General features: G+C 37.1%; 1 protein-coding gene across 2 annotated transcripts in view; it reads right to left on the bottom strand.

Annotated features, from left to right (window-relative positions):
* Positions 1-18,633, bottom strand: part of LOC586772 (MAGUK p55 subfamily member 6) — a 35,979-nt gene that overhangs the window by 4,507 nt on the left and 12,839 nt on the right. For both annotated transcript variants that reach the window (XM_786539.5, XM_011680622.2), the window contains exons 4-9: positions 4,061-4,213; positions 3,390-3,542; positions 2,445-2,520; positions 1,664-1,815; positions 909-1,040; positions 255-363 (exon numbers count right to left, since the gene is read on the bottom strand). In XM_786539.5, coding sequence (XP_791632.3) covers positions 255-363; positions 909-1,040; positions 1,664-1,815; positions 2,445-2,520; positions 3,390-3,542; positions 4,061-4,213 — 775 coding nt within the window. The remainder of the gene's footprint in view (positions 1-254; positions 364-908; positions 1,041-1,663; positions 1,816-2,444; positions 2,521-3,389; positions 3,543-4,060; positions 4,214-18,633) is intronic.

Here is an 18,633-nt window from a genome sequence, read left to right as displayed (position 1 = left end):
ATCTTTGTAGAATCATATATAGTAAATGTCTCCTTAATAAAGCATTAAAATACCATCAGAAAACAAATTACCTTTTAATTTATGCTTGCTACGACTAGGTGCCGCCCGTTTATTCTATGAGATTATCAAATTAACATTCCAAATACATTCATGTATACACAATAAATGTGTTACTTTGTATCAAGTGCAGTAGATTATATTCATATAGTAGCCTGGCTATGTATTATATATGTTATTATTCTACATTTACTTACTAAATTCACTTGTATAGATGTTTTCATGAGGTACAAACGCTCTCCTTCTTTCCTCTAGATCTTGGCTTGGTATAAGACCTGACTGTCCTTCCTCTCCTACTACATAGGCCTGAATACAAACACGAACAATACCTCATAAATGTGATGTCAGAAAGGAACTATCCTACAATGTTCAGAAGGACTATTACAAACTTAAAATCATTGCAAATGTCTGATTATTGAGGAAATCCAGTATGAGGTAGTCATCTTTTGAATATACACACAGCTGCTGAATAGTTTCATATACTTAAATTTACATGATACAGACGGAGAGAAAAGATATCATCAAAGATTAAAGAATGACACATACATGTAACACTTCAACAGGTGCCAAAGTGATTGAAATTAACATCCTTTCATACTTGTAAAAACCAATAGGTTGTTAGAGAAAAAACGCTCAACTGTTCATAGCAGTTCAACATCCATTCACAATTGCCTTCTTAATGCATTGTTAGATATATTAAAATAAAATAAAACCACCGAACGTTAACTTATATTGTGACCAAAACTTGCTCTTTCTATGCCTACAAATAACTCCTAGTACAGATCTCAAATTAGGTTTAGCCATGCACTTTGACCTCCCCGTGTTGTTGCCCTTTGACCTCATGACCTTACCTGCCACCATTCCATATCATCTCTCTCCACCACACACAGGATATCTCCTCTCCTGAATGGCAAGCCAACCTCCTGACATGGCAACAAGGTGTCTTGGGAAGGATCGTAGTCAAAGAATGCACGCACATAAATCTGGGCAGAGAAACAATGCATGGTAAAATAGACAAAAGATCATTAAACATACAACTTTCAGCTAAATTGTGAATCAATTACTTTGTACTACGTACATAAATAAAATGAGATGAAATATCTCACTAGAAAAAAATCTTGCCTCATGGAATAAAAGTTTTTTTATTATTATAACGCTGAGAAATATTGGAAATATATCAAATTTTCTGGTATTTTAGGTACATTTTACAATCTATGAATATACTTGGCTATCAATTTTTCTTGTCCTGTTCATATACCAAGACAATACAACAATATTGCAGTTCTGTAACTACATGTACATGTGTACAACTGAAGACATGGCTATTTTTACTCTGAATACACTGCAAATCATTGAAATAGATCTGTTCTTAGAACTTACAGGGTCAACAAAATACAAATACAAATTCTTTGAAATGCAAGAAGAGCTGTAAGAGGAGCTGAGCTGTGGTTGTTGAGGTTTGATCAGTATATATCAGTCATCTCCAGAGGAATCACCAATGGTTGGGAGCCAACAAGAGGGTCAAATGTGCAGACCACCCACTACTCTAGAGAGGAAACAGGAGTGACCACAATGGTTGGTCGGCAGATGTGATAATTATACTCACTGGAGGTAACATAATACAGTCTTGATAGCTTGGACGAATCTTCAATGTGACTCTCCCTTCTGCTTTCTTGATATGTTTCCTCAATAGGTCTGGGTCGTTGCTTACATCTTGATCATTCACCTCTTGAATGATATCACCTACATGTAATAAACCTACGACCAAATCAAGCAAGAAAATAGTTGATCATTAAACATTTGTAGTATCTTACTGCTTAAAGTATATTTTAACACCATAGGAATGATTCAACTGCTTTGAATCTAGTGAAAAAGACTAATCTATATCTAAGAAAGCCCACACACAAACTGTGCACCATCTCCACTCTCTGGAGCTAAAGGGTATTCATACTACACACTTTACATGGATGTTCCTGAAAACTGAAAATCACATGTATATCTTTCTGCATTCTCCTGCACTTTCCTTTCTATCAGATAGAATTATAAAAATACTGTCCCTCAGTGTATTTCTCAAGTCAAGGTTTCTTTCTAGGTACCTTCATTGTATTTACTGCATTGTTTACTTCATATGGCTTCAAAGAGAACATTTATTACAAAGCATTCCTTGATGATGGGTAGAAGAAACAAGTCAATATAACTTGTATGGTCTCTTGTTATTATAGTTACAAAGCTTTGCCTTGTTTCAAGTTTACATGTTTGTTGTGTTTCAAATCAATTACATGAGTATATAATTTTTGGTTATCAAATGAATCTAGAATATGATGCAACTATAGTTTCATGCCAAACCATTATGACTTATTATCAGAGCTATGATGATATGAGCTTACCTTGTTTATCAATGATGCTTCCATGTAATATTCTAGCTACTACTATCTCTCCATCCTCTACCTTAAATGTAACACCCTGAGAGAAAGAAAAAATAATATATCATTATCATGAAGACATCTCCTAGCCTGCCCACATCTATCAGACCCTTGCACCCAAGAAGATCTGGAAGCATGGACCTCCTGCAAGATGCAATGCATCCAACACTGGATTGGGACAAGCTAATCAAGAGTGAACGTTGTGGTGTCGTGACTCGAGAAGGGGATGAAATATATGTGTACTACATTGACTGGCTGGGAGCGGTCTTTGAAAAGAATAATCCTGAGGGCGATATGATTATTCTTGGGCAATATCGTGTCATGTCATACAAATAATGAGCTAGTCAATACTATCATTATTATCCATCCACTTTACATGTATATCATTGTTTACAACAGGTGCAAGTTCTTAGAGAAATCATAGAAAGTGGAGGGCATGCCCATTATGGACTAGCTGCTACAATACACTTCTCTATGGGAAGATGGATGCATGATAGGCAATAAGAGTATATTCAGTTTAAAATTTGCTTGCTAAGTTGATCTAAACCTAAGCCTCAGGAACATTTACGTATATGAGACTTATCTTGATAAGTGATTTATCTTTCTATTGAAATTTATAGATAATCACTTTAGCTAAGACTTAACCTAAGGGAGAGACAACATTTAGAAGAGTTGATGACTTTAAGAAACAGGAAAGAGAGGGGGAGAGAAGGAAAGAGATAGGGAGAAATACAATGAAGGAGAGAGAGAAAGAGAGACAGAGGAATGGAGCAGGGGGTGCAGCGCTTTGTAACTACGATTAAAAGGCACTATATCAAATACCTTTCGGATTGGATTGGATTGGAGAGATAGAGAGAGAGATAACGAGAACATGAAAGAGGAGCAATCTAAAGAGAAATCCAATCTTACCAGTGGTTCATCCCTAGACTTCCTGATGCCTACCATGCGGATGGCATCCCCTGTTGGGTTGAAGTCAGGGGTGTAGTAATCTTGGGTGTGGTCTTCAAACTCAGATGAACCCAGATTCCCTGTTGCTATGTCATCATGTGTTCTCAGTAACGACTGAATGAAAGAATGCAGGTAACAATGGAATATTAATGACACTCCAGTTCAATCTCTGAACATGCACGGTTGTATTGACCAGTGTTGGAGAGGATTGAAGTTTCGTTGGATTGAATTTTCATTTAACATGCATTTAATGTTGGTTTGACCCAGGAACAACTTATCTCTGATTCATTATTTGATGAGTTCTCAGCAATGTGATTCCAAAAGACTCTTGACATTTCCTGCTTTAGCTTTGGCAACAGTAGTGCTCAGTGCATATACATGGTACTCCAGTCTTTCCTAGGTCCATCATGGACAGCATATACAGTATATTTCCAGTCTCATCAGCTCCTTTGATTAGGCAACTAGATTTTGGCACTCTACAAATTTACAGAAAGGACTGGACCAGACGTGAATGTCAGCACCACCTTTAAGAAACTTGGACACATCCCTATTAAAGAGGAATGGGATTTCTTTCATTGATGTGATTTTAACAATTGCTTATTAACTTAACAGCAATAAAAATGAATACTTACAATAAAGTTAAGATCTTGTAGTATACCAGCTAGCTCAGCAGCACCATTATCACAACCAATGATTTGAGTTAACTCCGCCATGATATCCGCTGCTAGGCCTAGACTATCCATTCTATGTGGCTTGAGTTCTGTGTCTTCAAGAGTATCATGAGCCTGTAAGACATCAAACAAAACAAATGATTATTAATGATTTAAGCTAACTCTGTCATCATATCCGCTGATTAGCCTCAGCTATTCATTCTATAAAGCTCAAGTTCTGTGTCTTCAAGAGTATCATGAGCCTGTAAGACATCAAACAAAACAAATGATTATTAATGATTTAAGCTAACTCTGTCCTCATATCCGCTGATTAGCCTCAGCTATTCATTCTATAAAGCTCAAGTTCTGTGTCTTCAAGAGTATCATGAGCCTGTAAGACATCAAACAAAACAAATGATTATTAATGATTTAAGCTAACTCTGTCCTCATATCCGCTGATTAGCCTCAGCTATTCATTCTATAAAGCTCAAGTTCTGTGTCTTCAAGGGTATCACGAGCCTGTAAGACATCAAACAAAACAAATGATTATTAATGATTTAAGCTAACTCTGTCATCATATCCGCTGATTAGCCTCAGCTATCCATTCTATAAAGCTCAAGTTCTGTGTCTTCAAGGGTATCACGAGCCTGTAAGACATCAAACATCATCTTGACAATACATTTGTATGCATATATGATAAGATGAATGGATTAAAGTTTATATAAATTTTAAGCTCTTACACTTCTCAGCCAGGCAGCCAACATCATACATACTACAGTGAGAGGATTCATACATTGCCTTCTAATGGTTATTTGCTGCAGCTGTATTGCCTTGTCTAACTAAAAACCCTTTTCAAAAGGGTCTTCCATATTTGTCATTCCTTAGTTGCTAGGTAGACTACCTGAATAAAGATGGGCTTCGGGATAGAGTTTAAACAAACAAACCCATAACATCTTGCCTCCTCACAAATGAACCAATTATGCTTCGAGACTTACAACCCTGAGAACATGAACAAGTGCATACAGTCATACATAAACATAAATATCAATGAAAACAAAATGAAGTCTTTTCCCAAGAAGATTATGGGTGAAACTGAGCAATCTGACCCTAAGCCATACACCTAGATCCGAATTAAAAAAGAGATGGATTTCAAGAAGGAGTCAGCGTTTCTAATTTCACATCTCCATAAAAAAAGGCTTGAAGTCACTGTAATTAATGATGTGACAGACTGGTTACTTGAGAAGGTTGACCGATCACAAGGTTCTCTCAATCTTCAGATAAAAGCACTAATACCTTACAGTCTAGAATGGATTCATTGGACAGCAAACGAGTCCAGACATATCCCTGATCGGTTTGACCTCAGATCATCACTCTCTATAGACGATATCATCAATCTCATCATGACCAACCGGTCTCCACCATAAATCATCTCATATCTCTCGTCCTAACCATACAGGATCTGTAAATGTGGGGACTGTAACTCTACAGTATTGGGATATATACCGGTACAGGCTTAAACCCTTCATGAAACTGAACAAAGCTGATCAGAACTAGATTTCATAATATCAAGATACTTTCTCACTCTGTATCACTCTACACACACATACGCTTCTGTATTCATCATGAACAGTTAGAGAAAAACCAAATTTTGAAAGATTGAAAGATTGACAGACAGCAAAAGCGTGAAAGCAAGACAGTGAATTAACTTGTACATGTACTTATCATACACTAGGTCCTATGAAATCTAATTTCATTATTAGTAAGCATTTGAAAAGAGAGAGAGTGGGAGAGAGAGGGGGAGGGAGAGGGGGAGAGAGAAGAGGAGATAATCAAGTACATCAAATACTGTTTGCTACATACCAGGTTTGAATTCTCACCACAAAACCAGGAAAGAAATGGCAAAAACATGAATATAATCTGTTTTTGTGCGATGCTTTCTTCCACCTCCCATACATCAGCACATGAGTAAGTATATCCGTGCATGGATGCATGCATGGATGGACAATCATTCATCCACTATTGACTCTAGCAGCTGATTTCTGAGTTGAATATTGATTGCAGCCATTAAGTCAATTTGTCCTGTATCATGGGTGAATGCCCTCATGTTAGAGAGATATAAGCTGCATCAAAGCAAACTACATGTACAGTGTTTACTAATACAATCTCATCAAACAAGAAAATCAAGAGAAGTATAACAAATAAATTATAATAATAAAGTTGTACTCACTACCCAGTTTAGCTTCATCAGGATCATTAATATTGCATACCTGCCAACCTTTAACATAAAAAGCAGGATCTCTCTAGACAATATCAGGAATGATTCTATTTTGTATACTGTTTACACAGAAGATTTCAGAAAGAGTAAATATTCTAGGGTTCATATCATAAGTTTGAAGGCCAAAAATAGGAACCATTCCTCCAAAAATAGGAATGGTTGGCAGCTGTGATATTGTTTTACTTGATGGTCCGGCAATTACACATATTCTTACCCCAGCACTGCCAGCCAGCAGAAAAAATAGATCCGGGTCAAGAGGAACAAATGTAGGCAAAGCACCTTGTACAAGCGGAGGATGTACATTCCAAACCAACTATGTCAGGGCAATTCATGCAATTTGTAAAGGGATCTCATCCTAGCTTGGCACAGATGAAACAAAACCAGAATTCAATTTCCTTCCACGTTTTTTTGTCTTTTCATTAAATGGTTGCTCCTATATAAGGAACCTGAGAAACACAACAACAAAAAGATGTCAGTCAAATACTCGCCAAGGGGATGTCATTTCCGCGACTCATACAGTTTCATGATCGAAATACAAGCAAGAAAGCCGACCGACATGCACTCAGGATGCTATCAAGTTTCTTCCTCTTCTCTTCTCCTCCCTCCACCTTGCATTAGTCAGGAATGGTAAAGAACAAACATGAATGTTGCTCGCGGCTCTACTTTGGGCTATTTTGGCTCTAAACCAAGGATGAGAGAACGGGGAATACTATCTCACTCTATGACGTCATTGGCTCTATGTCTGTCGCACAAATGCATCAAATATTCAAATAGAGAAAGAAGCCATATCGTAATGCATGCTGTCAACACTGTATAACACATGATGCCTTAGGTGTACATGTAGTCTTGCACAGTCAGTTATGACAGGTATTCACAAATGGATGTTAATGTCTCTATTTACAAGAGTAAAAGAATCTTTTGTTTAGGAAATACAGATTATATGTCTCTTTTCTCTCACTGTTTATAACATACATGAACTTGCTGGTTTTATCAAGAAGATGCAAGTCATTCAAATGACAGGTATCAATGTGATGAACTGTGTAGCCATATTTAAACTGCCCCACCCCAACATCTCAAGTGAAGCTAATACCATAGTGAAAGTACACCACTTAAAACATCCACAGACATCTGCATCTACAAATGTATATGAAGGAGTTTGTCTCAGAAACCTCTGATCCATTCAACCCATTTTAAATCCAAAATATTTTTTATCATATCTCTATTTTTCTTACTTTTGCTAGAGCTCTCAGCAGCAATTGCATTCGAAATAGTGATCCACCATAATGCTCTCATGAGTAGCTGGGTACATATTAAAACTGTACTGTGCATTCCAATCAGCTAGCACACTTCACATTACAGTAGGTTCATGACGATTCAATATCTAGGACAAACCCAGCTATGTGTGAACTGGCCAATGCTTACTTCACACCTTATCATGCAGACGGTCCCTACCGATTTGACCCATCATTTGCAGGGAGATTCTCATTTAGAATAGGTGTGAAACCATTTGAAGGGTCCCTCCTTACGCTACAGTGGCAGCACAGTCTAACAACACTCTTGTTGTGAGGATTATGGGAGCTCAAACAGGCAACGAAAAATGAGCAATAAACCATTCATAATTATACTGCTTATCATACCTGTGATTAAAGATGGTGACTGATGATTAATGGTCGATGAAGATGATGATGATGATGTAATCATAATCATAAAATTGTGAAGAAAATACAACATTCATGCTGATCAGGGTGTCCCATCCCAATAGTGGTAAATAAATGAATTAAAACGTGCTTTGTTATCTTGTAGAGTATTTTGAAATAGAGAACTGTTGCTAACATAGTACTGGGTAATGTAAACTAAACTTAAATAAACAGATAACATGAACAGTAACTGCCAGTACATTACATTTTTGTTCTTCAAAGGATCATGTCTTTCTACAGTAGCAACCAATAATTGCTCTTGAGAATGTTACTCATGCCGAGACTGTTTATAGATATGCTGTATGATCATACACAGTCATAAATGTTTGATGAGAGAGTAATAATGGTGAGGGATAAACTAGAGAAAAGGAGAGAGAGAGAACAGGACAATGAAAGATAACAGATCTATAGAGTGAGGAAGGAGAGAGATGAAGATGAAAACGAATAGGGAAAGGAGAGGGAGAGAGAGAGGGTATGGGACAGATAGAGAAAGAGAGAGAGAAATAGAAGGAGAGAGAGATAGAGGGAGAGAGAGAGAGAGAGGAGGGGGAGAGAGGAGGGGGAGAGAGAGAAAGAGGCAGAGAGAGAGGGGGAGGGAGAAAGGGAGGGAGAGAGATATTTCAAATAAAAACAACAAGAATAAGAAAATTAAAGAAGAAAAAAGTCTTACTTTAATAATAATCTACTGAGAGCCAGATAAGTGAATGACACAATGTAAGGTTAAGGTCTTCCTAAATCTTATCAGATCTATATCAATTACACTAGTTGCCTGTCTCGTCTTACTTGTAATTTTAAGTACCCATTTGCATTATTTTCTGTCAGAAAATTAACTGCATAGGAAGGCAACCATGGTTGTGAAAACACGAGCTGAATTCTAGAATGTGAATGATGTTTTTCTATAACCAGGTTTGTTCATACACTTATTACACACAATAATGTCGAAATAGACACTATATTTTACACATACACACATACACTGTATGTCAGTAAACATGTTCACATCTACTGATGATAAAACAACACAGTCAAAAATCCTTCCAGTCGCCTTTAACCTTGACAGATTCATCATAATAGCCTACTACTAATGAATAGTACATACCCCAGTACCATTATGTTCATCTAGATAATTAATAACTGTATAAAAGAGCACTTTCCAGTGTCAGGTAATGATCAAAGTGCTTTACAGTGCACCATCAGCCCCCATTACCAGATTCAATTGTGATTCTGCACTTTTCACACGCACTGTGCACTTCACCGAGGAGCATCCTAGCAAGTCATTATCTTCTAGGCGTGCACAATGATGCTAATCAAGCCACAGTGATGCTAATCCAACCACAGTGATGCTAATCCAACCACAGTGATGCTAATCAAACCACGACGATGCCAATTCAACCTCAATGACGTTCACATCCTACTGCCTACCTATCTTACACCTGGGTGCAGAGAAGCAGTGTAGCCTAAATGCATTTCTTAGAGAGTACATTTACCATTCATGAAACATGATAGGGATAGCTGGCATTGCAATGTAACAGGGATAACGGTGTAAACTACCATAGTTCTACAGTCAATCACACAACATTGCTGGTAATTAGTACACAGTAAAAAATATGGGAATGTGCACCATGATTACAGACAGTTGGATCATAATCTACTATGAAATTGAAGGATGTTATTTACAACATTTAACTTAAAATATAAAGCGAAAGATAAAACTCACTTTGTACTGCAACCATGAAATTATTCCTCTGAGATGATTATCCTTGAGACCAGCCCACCACGGAATGATTATTAGAAATGAGCCTGCTGTGCTTGCTTGCACTGAATCAAAATATCTCCAATACTTAGTCAATGACGATACAGGGCAAAGGTTTTAGGAATACTAGTCTCTCAAAACATACCCTTCTTTGTAACAAAGTTGTCAATGTTACAATTACAGGTTAGTAGGCCTTGCTCTCTTAAATAACATGCCTTCGAGTACTTTTTACTGGCATATCATTGTAATATTTTCTAAAAGATTAAATCAGGAAGGCTATAAAAGTGACTTTATATTGTACACGTTGCACAAAATCTGAGTGCACATGAATTCTGCATATCAGATACACTGTACATGTATATATCTCAAAATGAAAGTAGCTTTTGGTGTACTTGTGTCTGTATTTCTAGACTAGAGGAGGTTGGTAACTGTCCAGGGTAATTTAGGAATCAATAAGATCATTGGAGGGTAAATCAGCGCAGACTGGTAATTGAAGGGTAGAGGTTGAGCCTAACTCCATGGCTGATTCAGCTTGTTGCCAATTAGACAACCTGGCAACTTCAGTTCATTCAAGGTTCACTTGAGTGCTAGTTTAGATTCCACCAGTTAGTATACCAACACCGCCATCTCTTCTTTGGTTTCTATGCAAAAACTATGTGGGATCATGACTGATTGCAATGAACACAAAAAAAATGACTTACACTGTACTTCCATTCTGCCATAGCTCAGGTGCATATGTCACAGCACAATTTAACAGGGATACCATATTAACTTTTGATAATATTTTTCAAATTAAAAAAATCATTCATTCTTTCTTGAAAATGTTGAGGATATAAATTCCCATATTTGAGTAAAAGTGGTAATGTACTTTAGATCTTCTGGATAGGCTGCATAGCCTTTTGAAAATTGAAATTGAAGTTCATGTTCTAAATATTATATTACATTACACCTGTACATCTCAGTATTGTAAGTAATTAAACTTGACATTTGGAACATTGCCCTACAATGTATATGGTTAGCAGCATTGTCATCAAATTTAGCTTAAGACTTCCAGTAAGATAAAATTCAGTATAAAAAGAGGGAAGTGGACCCATGTTTAGCTACTCAACATGTTCATATCTTCTCTTGATGTACGTGCACATACCACACAGTGTATTTGGTGTGGCATTATGAATATCAAGATAAATACAAGCCAGGCCTGTAGAGGGTGGCAAGATAGTCATGAGGGGGGGGGGGATATTATATGCTCCATATTTCTGTATCACCATATATTTATATGATTACAGTATTGCCTGAAATAAATTAGACACCCTAACACCAAGTCACACCAAATTCTATGAATAATACTTGCAGTCAGGCGTGACACAGTGTGAGAGTGTCTTCATTATTTCAAGCAATACTGTAGCAGGCCTTAAATTTCGTCATTTTTAGGGCAAGGCCAGTTTGGCCTCGAGTACCTCATATTTTTAAGGGCACCAAGGCCAAAATATTTTTACAAAAAGGGCATCAAGGCCAAAATATTTTACAAAAAGGGCATCGAGTATGAGGCCAAAAAAATTGATTCTATTTTTGTTAGATGTCATGTGTATTTTATGAAACTTGTGCAGGATCAATTTCCCATGACTTTTAGCACCAGCTTCTTCACAGAATGTATAGAGGTCTACGGTACATACAAACAAGCAGGCGCGTAGCCGCGGGGGGGGGGGGCACGGGGGGCACATGCCCCCCCTAAAATTTCCAGGATCGGTTGAAATTTTGTAGACCCCTTTTTTTACCTCGATCGATTACATGTATGTGCCCCCCCCAAACACCAAACTCTGGCTACGCGCCTGCAAACAAGGCGGCGGCCCGCAAGCCTTAGATTTAGCAGCCAGGAGCAAGGGGCATTTTTTTTTTTAAGTTGCCCTTTGCCACGGGAATTTACCAGAGCAAGGGGCAATTTTCCAAAAACAGATAGGCCGCTTATCTAATCATAAGTTCAAAGAGTCTACAAATGTTAATTTCATAATGTGAATAGATCGAACGATCAATTTAATAACTTTTTAATCTTAACAATATGAACAGGAAAGATTGATTAAGAACATCAAACTTGCACATTAAACAGTATTTTAAAGTAACTAAAAATATTGGTGAGCAAATGAATAAATAAATTGTCAATTTCACAAACATCGAAAGTCAGGACTTAATTGGCAAGTTTACCGGGCCGGGTATTCCAAATCAAAATCGCACCTCACACACAAACCATCCGCCACTCTCTCGGTAGCAGGAGCAAATTTTGAAGAAATTATCTTTTTAACTGTTGTATAGAAAGGTCTACATAGGCCTAACTAATGAAATAAGATGTAAAAATGTCCTTATAGACATTCGACAGCTGAAAGTGACACGCTCAGCTCAGTTGCGTAACGTGCATTCACGAAACCAAAATCGTTCCTCGCACACACACTCTCGCCACTTTTGGTGGGAAGCTGTCGGGCTGGAAGTTTGCCAGCGAAACCGATGCACCCTCGGAATTTTACCGGGACTCGAAACGTTCGTCTTGGGAAGCTGGCGGGGTAGCTTTTTGAAGCGAGGTCGGCTGGTGGCAAAATGAGAGTAACTACGATCGAGAACATCGTAGGTGTTCTTAACTTATTAATAAGATAATTCTAAATTCTATTTGAGATAAAATAATAAACTAGGCCTACAAACAAACCTCGACAGATCTCTAATGACTATTTGAATGCTTGTTTATTTCTCCATTTGATGATTTGTTTTCTTGATCCTGGCCTTCGATTTGTACGTACGTGCGTGCGTCAACAGCATGCACCATATGCATATCATGCGATCGCATAATATGAACGTACGTACGTACGTGCGCTAGCGCATTGCCTATATAATAACAAAGGGCGCATTTTCACGGCACTTGCGCCTTATTAAAGCACTAAATACGAAGCTAGAAGAGAGCTCGTGGGCGGCAAACTGTTCGTGATTCGTGTATTTTTACTGTTCTAATAATTTATGGGCGCATTTTCATGGAAAACACTTGCGCCTTGCCGTCTAGTTTTAGATGATTATGGGCGCAATTGGTGGTTTTATGTGCGCAAATTTAAAATAAAAAGGGCACGTCCAGTTGGAAAAAAAGGCACGTCGGCCAGTTTGAAAGAAAGGGCACGGCCTTTTTGGCCGTGAATATATCTTTTTTTGGGAGGGCACCGCGGCCAGTCATAGGGGCATCGACGGCCTGGCCGTCGATGGCCGTCAATTAATTTAAGGCCTGCTGTAGTAATATTCCAATGACAAAAGATTATATTACTTGGCTGGATTAAGCAGGAGCTTGAGAGGAATCCCTTGAGGAGAATGTGATTGTCCCTCAGGGCAAGCATTCTAGTCAGGTCAATCACATTAAAGCTTCATAATTCTATATCTGGTAATGATATAATCTACTAGCCACAGGCCAAACTATTCATCATTATGAATATGATTTACACAGACCTTGTCATGTCAGTGCCCAGCAGAAGGGTGTGAACATAATTTTTCCCCTTCATTTTTCAACTACTCACATACTCACAGTCATGTGACATCAGAACAACCTATTTTGGGAATTTCTTAATTTTTTTCTTCATTTTCCGAAAGAGCATCAAAAATAATGTCCAAATGTCGAAAACCAATTGAATATGTCAAGTATTGGCTGAGATATGACCATCTGAATAATGTTATTTGTAGCTCTGGTTCATAACATTACGAGCCAGAGCAATATAACACTGAGTTCCTTTAGAAACTATTTATTCAGATGGTCATATCTCAGCCAATACTTAACATGTTCAACTGGTTTTCGACTTTTCGACATTTGGACATTATTTTTGTATGCTCTTTCGGAAAATGAAGAAAAAATTGAGAAATTCCAAAAATAGACTTTTTGATGACATCACACTTCACCACTCTATAAGAATCATGTTGGTTATCGTTGGAAGAAAAAAAAAATCACTATTTGCGATTTACATGCTATGTGGACTGAAATGTTTTGCATAGGTGTAGTCAAAGGATGGACAAAACTTTGAAATGCCATTTTCTTAGAAATCTATTCTCTGACCCTCCGCTATCCAAAGCACACCCTAGCTGGCTACGAAAGTATTTGGTACATTAAACTTGTGGGAGAGACTTCAAATTCCAGAAAATAATTCTTGTCCCACCTCCCTAAATACCAATCATACCTAACAACAGTGTGGACCAGTGGTCATGTGATATCCATCCACACCTGAGCAAACCTGCTCGTTATTGATATCATCAGTCTGAGTGAACTCCTACTATGAAGCTATTAGAGGTACCATGATGATTGACAACATGAACACATGGCCAGACACTGCCTGACACCTACAGTACATGTACATCAGCCCTACTCTACTCACAAGATACAGGGTTCAATGAGTAATGAGAATATAACATGGACATGATCTTCTAAAATTAATTGTGATTTGGAACTAGACTGCACAGTGCACACTCTACAGTACAAGGAGAGTACTGATCAGTCTTGGGAAAACAAAAATGCCTCAATCATATTTCTAAAAATTAAGGATTTTTGGGGGGATTTTATTAACAATTTTTACATTTTATTTGAATAATAAAATACAAAAATATTTAAACATCTTAAATTTTAATGAAATTTATTAAATTAAACAAAGTTATCCAAAAAGTAATATTTATGGCTAGCAATTTTGTTATTAAAATTGTAAAATATTAAGATGTTAAATCTTTTGTGTGTTTATATTTTATCATGTGACACACTTTTAACCAATCATAAACCAATACATTTTTGATACAGGAAATATAATATACCACTATGTTCCAATCTACCAAAGATTAATACCCAAGTTACATGTACTGTACATATTTTTTAGCTTCATTGTATGAATGTATACCATGGTATCTGTTACCTACATGTACATGTCTATGCATGAAATAGAAACTGTAACACTGGAGGGCATCATGAATAACAACCAAGGAGACATTGAACTTGAACATGTGATTGCTTTCCACTCTCCTCCTATCCATCCTACCATCCTGTATGTCTGTTCCTGACAGTCCTATCTTCATTCAGACAAACAACACTTCTTGTAGAGCTATGAAAAAACATAAAAAGTGCACACAGTTTATTTTTCCTCTTCTCAATGATGAATAATGAATCCTTGTTTATCAATGTATTGTAGTTTAATAAAAGGAGGTCCAGTATCATTTTTGGAAAAAATGCATTAAAGAATCAAGGTCAGTTGAATATTATGTCTATGTCAGTGATTTCAATAGTTACACCTGTACGTTACTAGGCAACGCTTGTTAGCATGCTAATATGACTGGCCAGCCACAAATTTTTCATGCTTGAGCAATGGTTTAAGCCCTCCAGATACTTCTGTATATGATTTTTTTTAAAGGCAATTCTTTTAATCTACAGAGTATTTTTGTTTGCATTAAGTTGCTCTTGTGTGAACAGCCTGTAACAAGATGTTTAGAATGATGAAACTTCATTTCTTTTAATCTACAGAGTATGTTTGTTTGCATTAAGTTGCTCTTGTGTGAACAGCCTGTAACAAGATGTTTAGAATGATGAAACTTCATTTCTTTTAATCTACAGAGTATGTTTGTTTGCATGAAGTTGCTCTTGTGTGAACAGCCTGTAACAGTACATGTATGTTTAAAATGATGGAACTTCATTTCTTTTAATCTACAGAGTATGTTTGTTTGCATGAAGTTGCTCTTGTGTGAACAGCCTGTAACAGTATGTTTAGAATGATGGAACTTCATTTCTTTTAATCTACAGAGTATGTTTGTTTGCATGACTTTGCTTGTGTGAACGACCTGTAACAGTATGTTTAGAATGATTTAAACAAGATGCACTCTTGATCTTGAAGCCTGACAGAGAGTCAGTGATGGATGAAGTAAACACTTGTGAGTGAGACTGAGCAATCATTGGATGCTAAAACAAAACCTACCTATCTACTCTGTGAGAATTAATTCATCCACTGAACATTCAGGAGATGTATACAAGTATTCCTTCACTTTCTTGACCATGAAAATCATGGGGTGAGAGAGGGAGAGAGAGAGGGAGGGCCAGAGAGAGAGAGAGAGGGAGAGAGGGAGAGAGAGAGAGAGGGAGAGAGGGAGGGCCAGAGGGAGAGAGGGAGGGCCAGAGAGAGAGAGAGAGGGAGAGAGGGAGAGAGAGAGAGAGGGAGAGAGGGAGGGCCAGAGGGAGAGAGGGAGGGCCAGAGAGAGAGAGAGAGAAAAAGATTAAAGAGGACAGAAAGACTAGTGATAGGGGGAAAATACAAACTGTAGAACAGTACAGGTATTCCCTCTCTTTAAGATGAAAAACATAGAGTGAGAGAATGAGGACCAAAGAGAGAGAGAGAGAGAGAGAGAGAGAGAGAGAGAGAGAGAGATTAAAGAGGACAGAAAGACTAGTGATAGGGGGAAAATACAAACTGTAGAACAGTACAGGTATTCCCTCTCTTTAAGATGAAAAACATAGAGTGAGAGAATGAGGACCAAGAGAGAGAGAGAGAGAGAGAGAGAGAGAGAGAGAGAGAGAGAGAGAGAGATTAAAGAGGACAGAAAGACTAGTGATAGGGGGAAAATACAAACTGTAGAACAGTACAGGTATTCCTTAACTCTCATTAATATGAAAAGCAAGGAGTGAGAGAATGAGGGCCAAAGAGAGAGAGAGAGAGAGAGAGAGAGAGAGAGAGAGAGAGAGATATTAAAGAGGACAGAAAGACTAGTGATAGGGAGAAGATATACAAACTGTAGAAGAGAGAGAAGAAACATGTAGAAGAGAAAAGACAAAAGAGAAGATAGGAGACGAGGAGAAAGAGAAGTGATGCATAAAAAAGAGAAAGCAAGAGAAAGAGAGAGCAAGAAAACTAGGGAGCACAGACAGGATAAACACAAAAAAAGAGACATTTTAAAGAGAAAAATAGAGGAAAACAGAAAACATAATGTCTGTGAAATATTTTGTGTGAACACATTTCTTGGTACTTATCCTTTAATCGTGGTATCTTCTGGTCTTCTTGTCTTCGGGTCAGAGTGCAACATTTATCCAAATCTATCTGTTTAGTTCTTGAAGTCATGGTTGTTTGTAAAATAATTTTATATTTAAAGTATACGTGCACATCTATGTGTACTTATCTAACACTTTATTCCAGATACAAAAAATGTGCATCAGTAAAATAATGAGCTTTACAGGCTTTGTGAAGAAAGAAAGAAAAAAAAAAAGAAAGAAAGAAAGAAAGACAGCTTCGACATGAGAAACTAATATAATCATTTGACGTAAGAGGCTGGCAATTGTTTGGTAGCCAAGGCAACGGCATAAAAATGGAATCAATTCAATCGGGTGTAATTGATTGGGTTAGGATGGATAGAGCAGAAATATACCTTCATGTACTGAATCATTTAATCTGCATGCCGATGGAATACAAGTACATCTCCATGTACATGTACATGTACATGTAGTAAAGATCTATAGAACATTCCCAGTTCTCTTCCAATGTACATCACAAAGACCAAGATTCCTTTCATTTATTATTTATTTATTTATTCAAGTTTTATTTAAAATAGAGGGTAGGTACATGTATGTACATTCAGTTTAACAAAACTGCTTTCCAAGTTTCACTGTCACATCATACATGTACATGTAACTAAGCTTGAAATATATTATAATAACTTGCCATCAAATAAAGTCCAGAGAAATAATGCTGAATACACCCATCAGATGGGAGGGAATACTCAATTGGTGTTATATCTTTATTTCTATAAAATTATGGATGGCGTAAGAAATTTTACCCATTTGGAAAATGTATTAACTGAATGTGTTGCATATAATTATGTACATGGTGGAGATGTTGGTAATAAATGTTTCAAAAAAGTAATGAATAAATAAAATCTTGATTCTTAGTGAAAGGAAATGATTGTTTATCAGTCCCACAACCCCCCCCCCCCCAAACAAAAAAAAGAAAGAAAGAAAAGGTTCAAAATGCAAACCACCAACCGGTACATGTATCATGGTGAGACATTCTAGCTAATGTTAGCATTAAAACTAGGATTGATGACTAAATTAGGTATAAAACATCAACAGTGCAATGTAATCAACTAATCTAATCAGCATATTCCCCATGAAACAATGAATTGGCTTTGCTTAATGGAGCAATTCAATGTCAATGTTAATGGGTGTGAAATCAATTTGCAAAGTAATCTACAACTACATGTACATGGACAGATCATATGACACTTTATTTGCTTTAGATAATGGCGATATATTGCACTGTAAATTTTGTATCAAATTGCAATAAAAAATGAAGATTTGTTATTGCTGCAATGTTGTGCGCTCCAGTGCAATTATCTCGCTGAAAGCATTAAAATCGTTTTGAATATTTAAAGGTCATCGAGGCACTTCTTGATCATTTTGAAGCACAATTTTTTTGGGGGGCTTCAATATTACTCCATATCACAGACACCGATAATACGTATGGCATTGCATCTCAAATTTAACATTGTTAAATGATGCCTTTAAGATTCATTGTCATATATATGCCAAATTTTTTGGCAGGTTTGCTGCGACACTTTCCCAGCGGTTTCAAGTAAACAGTCAATGTGTTTATTCAACATAAAAGCAAGGTCACGTCAAAACAAAATTGTGAGATAATTGCACCGGAGCTCACCGCCTGATTAGCACAACTAATTGGACAACTACTGTATGTCAGGCTATTTTGAGCAGGAGAAGGGCAGTATGAAAAATGCTGAAATTATTACATAATTATCTACACATTAATTATATTTCAAAAGGAACTGTCAACATGTTTTTCTCTCC

This window comes from Strongylocentrotus purpuratus, unplaced genomic scaffold, assembly GCF_000002235.5.
Source record: "Strongylocentrotus purpuratus isolate Spur 01 unplaced genomic scaffold, Spur_5.0 spur5_contig_857, whole genome shotgun sequence".
NCBI lineage: Eukaryota > Metazoa > Echinodermata > Echinoidea > Camarodonta > Strongylocentrotidae > Strongylocentrotus > Strongylocentrotus purpuratus.
Note: the sequence above shows the minus strand (reverse complement) of the source record. Positions and strands in the feature narration are given on the sequence as shown.